Raw genomic sequence first — 4,988 nt, forward strand, 5'->3', positions numbered from 1 at the left:
GCTTGTAATTTTGCCATATCGCGCGATATGCCATTCCATATCGCGATATGGGGAGAAACGAAACAGAGAGCTTGCAATTTTACCATATCGCCCGATACTGCTTCCCATATCGCGATATGGCCTCGGGATGTGTAATAAATATCTAAAAAGCCAAATCTTCCTCAATAAGATTTGCCTTACTATAAATAGATCCCTTGTGCCATTTAACGAAGGCAGGGACTTCTTGGTTCGACTTTCTTCGGTTTTCGTCCTCGGGTTGTCTTCGGTTTTCGCCAGTTCTTCGCGGGAAGCTTCGACAAGGGTTTCGACTCGGGTTTTTCATAAGCTTTTTCTTTACGTTTAGTTTATGATTTCTCGTGTTCTTCATTTGGATGCTATGTTTGTAATGAACTAAGCATTTTCTTTTAGGGAAATGAAACCTTGTGATCTATTTGTCGTTCTTTGATTATGTTTATGTTTTCCTGTATTAAATGCTTTCGATTGTTTGGCCAACAGTTGAATTGATTGTAAATGGGAATGAACTCGAGAGAGGATTTCTCGTTTGAAGTTAGGAAAACATAGCTCGGGGTGTGGAAACGGAGACGTGATGCACCTCGGGTAGCCCTTAAGGACTTGACCTAAATGCTCTCTTAATATCAGGTTCTGAACGGAGACGTCGGACCTGTGGGTAGACTCTAACTACACTGGAGACGGGGGTTAGAGTATTTTAGTGTCTGGGTTAGCGAATATAGAATTGACATTAGATTCGGATATGTAGATTTTTATCGATAGTACACCGTGGATTTTCCCTAGAAGCCATCACACGTCGGAATTCTTCGTTTATACTGGCGGACCGTTGCTTTTATTATTGTTTCTTTATTTTTAGCTTATCCCCCACCCTTTCGATCGTCTAGATAAAGTTTAGGATAGTATAATTACGGTACTTGGTAGATTTAGGAACTTAATTCCCTGTGGATCGATATCTGGAATTCACTATTCTACAAAACGCGATACTGTACACTTGCGGTTATTTATACGTAGGTTTTACCCGTATCAGTGTGACATTCATGATAGCTACTTTAGGGCTTCTATTTAGTACATAAATGATCTCAGGCCAAAAGTTTTTTGGATCTTCTTTTCGGAAAGAACTGAACGAACCAAATTCATCACCGTTTGGTTTTTCCTCTCCGCTGCACTCCATTTTGCTGTGGAGTATAAGCAATTGTAAATTTTCTTTTGATGCCACTTTGTCTGCAAAAATCATTAAACTTGTTTGAAGTAAATTCACATTTTCTATCGGTAGACACTTGATATTCATGTTTGTTCTTTTTCAACCAATTTCTTAAAGCATTTAAATGAATTTAAAGCTTCTGATTTTTCAACTAAGAAATAAACCCATGATTTCCTACTGAAGTCATCGACAAAGCATAATACATACCTCTTTTGGCTATTTGACATAGGATTTATTGGACCGCAAATGATTGCATGTATGAGCTCTAGCTTTTGAGTTGCTCTCCACGTACCTTCCTTAGGTATAGGATCTCGGTGTTGATTTCCCTTCAAACAATCAGTACACATCATTGTAGTGGCCGACAAACGAGGCAGTCCGCGTACCATATTCTTGGTTTGTAGCATTTTTAATCCTTTATGGCTGAGATGACCATATCTACAATGCCATAAGTGAGTGAGATCTTGTGTACTAGTGTAAGGACATGCAACCTTTCTCTCTTGTACATTTGCAAACAAGATGAACATCCGATTTAGTGACATCTTGGTTTGAATAATCAAACCCTTTTCTGGGTGGTAGATCTTGCACATTCCCGCATCAATTAGAATTGCAAGTCCCTTTTCTTGTAACTACCCTAGACTCAGAAGATTGTTCTTTAATTCCGGCACGTAGAACACTCCTGAATGACATGCTTGAAGCCATTCACTTGCAATTTGACATTTCCTCTCCTTTTAACCGGCATTCTGGTGTTATTTCCCAACTTCACATGGTGTCTAAAAGTCTCGTCTAATTCATTGAACATCATTGCGTCGCCACACATGTGATTGGAACACCCTGAATCCAAAAACCATACGTCCTTACGGTTGGCTTGATGCTCCTCTACATAAGCCATTAACAACATCTCTTCATGTTCATCAAACTCATGTCCCATGTTGGACACTTGGATTGGAAATGTCCGAGCTTGTGACAATGATGACATTCCGCAGTGGCTTTTGAGAAAGTTAGTCGCCCTCTTCCTCTGACATTTGCTCTGCCACGTCCTCTTCCTTGGTTTCTCTCATCCACGGTAACTTTTAAGGCTTGATCTTCTCTATTGCATCTGTGGAACTTCTGTTCATGCACAATGAGTGATCTTTGCAATTCATCAACTGTGAGTAAATCAATGTCCTTGGATTATTCGATCGAGACAACTACATAATTGAACTTCTCGGTCAAGGTTCGAAGGATCTTCTCCACAATTGTAACATCTCTTATTTGTTCCCCATTCACCCTCATTTTGTTAGCTACTGTCATAAAACGAGCAAAGTATTCATTAATACTTTCACTGAATTTCATCTCGAGAGTTTCAAACTCTTTTCTTAAAGCTTGACGAACTGAGCACTTCACTCTAGCGGTCCCCTCGAATTTCTTCTTCATCGAGTCCCATATCTCTTTAGCAGTGTCCTTCACCAATATGGTTTCCAGTGTTGTTCTGTCAATTGTCTGGAAAAGGTAATTCTTCACCTTAAGATCTTCCAATTTCAGATCTTCAAGCTTCTTTTGTTGCTCATTTGTCCGAGTTGCTCCTGCTTTTGATTCTTCATATCCGGTCTCAACCAAACCCCAATATTCCTTAGATCTCAAGAAATTTTCCATAAGCATACTCCAATGGTCGTAGTGACCATCTAAGCGTGGAATAGCTAGTTGAACGAAAGAACGCTCACCTGACATATCTCTCAAACACTTGTGTTTAAATCTCTTTCGGTTTGGAAGTCAATCTCTTTCTCTCAGGCCAAGTGGGGGCTCTGATGCCACTTTGTTGGGAACCAAGAAAGTATAAACTCACAACAGAGATGGAATGATTGACTTGAGCAATTTTATTGATGTGCACTCTTATCCTAGTACAACTCTAACATAAAGCAAAAACTAAGCTAAGAGATAAACATTAGCTGGAATAACAATATTCCTAAAGAATATGACTTATCCTAAACATAAACAAGACTAAGTAAATAACCTTTGATTAACTAAACCATTTTCTCATTTCACAAGCCCACCTTATACAGTCGAATCTGGAGAAGATTAACTAAAATAAACTAAAATATAAAATACAAATAAAAAACAAGCAAAAACAAGAAAACAAATAGCACGAAGATTTATCAATTGAAAAAGCCCTAGGATTTTATCTCCCCCTATGTGATTATTGATCCCCCAATTCTGTCAATTATGCAAGCAAATAATATGAATTGCTTAACTGAGATGTTAATTTAATTATAACTCGCTTCAGTGTGTATTACGATTCTATTATTCAAGACTAAATTATTGTATTCCTACACAATACAATCAAGAACAAAGCATTAAGCACATATCTCAATAATGGATATCTAAGAGGTTAACTATAGTCCTATGTTAATACCACAAAGGCTCTTCTACCACAGTTCTATTTGTTAAATCGATATTCCAACTCATGCATTCAACAATAACAATAAATCACATAAAGTGATCAAGTTCATGCACTTAATAAAATAAGTAGCATAAATCAGAAATTAGTACTTGCATAAAATCATAGAATTGGGTTCACATCCCACATAGGGTTCGAATAAAAGCCTAGAAACTAAAGACTCGGCTACTCGTAATTCTTATGATAAACAAAATGAAATAAACAAAAAAAGAAATAATAAAAAGTTGTTGGGGATCAGGCACGTGTACGCAGTGGAAAACAAAATTTTTATTTTATTTATATAAACAAGCACGTGCACAATAAATTGCGTACCTTTTCGCTTCCAATCACCGACAATCATGCTCGTATATATAATTCATTTAAATAACATAAATTAAATCATCATTGCATGCTCACGAAATTAAAACAAATAATAAACATGCTCAACGAACGATTCACATAAACACATAATCGAACATATAGATTCATGTGATTCAATAATCAATTAACTTACATTAATCTCAATTAATATAAATTAATTAATACATGTATATTAATTGGGGAAAACGATATGTTACCCTTGAAGGGTAAATCGAACAAAGACTCGAGAAGATGGCTAGCTGTTATTTCCACTCCTACTGATCCAACCTGTTTGCTGATCTGAAATTACAGCCCTGATCCGACTTCAATATCTCCATGGTTATTTACTTGATGGACAATTCCTTCCGAAATATTGTATAGTTATGAGTCTTGAAGCTTCTGTCAAAATTTCATGTCCATCCGACCACCGGTTGATTTATGGCGAATTTGCTTGCCGGACTGTGCAGAAACTCCGAGAGCAGTTTTTCCGAATTGCCTTCTCGCATCACCGACTTGTGGCGGCGCGTGGGGGCGCATGGGGACGACCCTGATGGCGGCGTTGGCGGCATAATAATCTTTTTCCTCTTAGGTTTCACCTCGTATATTCAATCCACTATCAACGCAGCACTAGATACGTGATAGGCTAAGTACAACGAAGAAGAACGGAGGGAAAAGGAAGATGCCGATGCGGCGGCAACAGGCGGCGGCGCGGCGACTGGTGGCGGAGGTAGGGTTTCGGTTGCGGAGTGGACGGCCGATGGAGGGAGAGAGGCGAGGGTTTCAGCTGTGGCCACAGACTTCATGGATTACAAATCGCAAGAATACACAGGATATCCATGACTAATCAAGCAATCGAATCTCCTACTACAATGCACAAACCTCCCACTAGATTTCGGAATGCACGAACACTGGCCCTTGGGGCGGTCCTCGGTGGAACTCAGGGACAGGTCACGATACAGCTAATCCTCTAGTGAAGTCACGGTGATGTCTGGGTCTTAAGGATTA

At 38.9% G+C, this 4,988-nt stretch overlaps 1 protein-coding gene across 1 annotated transcript; it reads right to left on the bottom strand.

Moving 5' to 3' along the window:
• Positions 1–1,978: 1,978 nt before the first annotated feature.
• Positions 1,979–3,232, bottom strand: LOC148771618 (uncharacterized). The gene has a single exon (XM_088816034.1). The coding sequence runs from the start codon at positions 2,915–2,917 to the stop codon at positions 2,381–2,383; it is 537 nt and encodes a 178-aa protein (XP_088672160.1). The 5' UTR covers positions 2,918–3,232; the 3' UTR covers positions 1,979–2,380.
• Between the last annotated feature and the right edge of the window lie 1,756 nt (positions 3,233–4,988).

The sequence above is a fragment of the Erythranthe guttata genome, chromosome 3 (assembly GCF_056151865.1).
Source record: "Erythranthe guttata isolate IM_541 chromosome 3, IM_541, whole genome shotgun sequence".
NCBI lineage: Eukaryota > Viridiplantae > Streptophyta > Magnoliopsida > Lamiales > Phrymaceae > Erythranthe > Erythranthe guttata.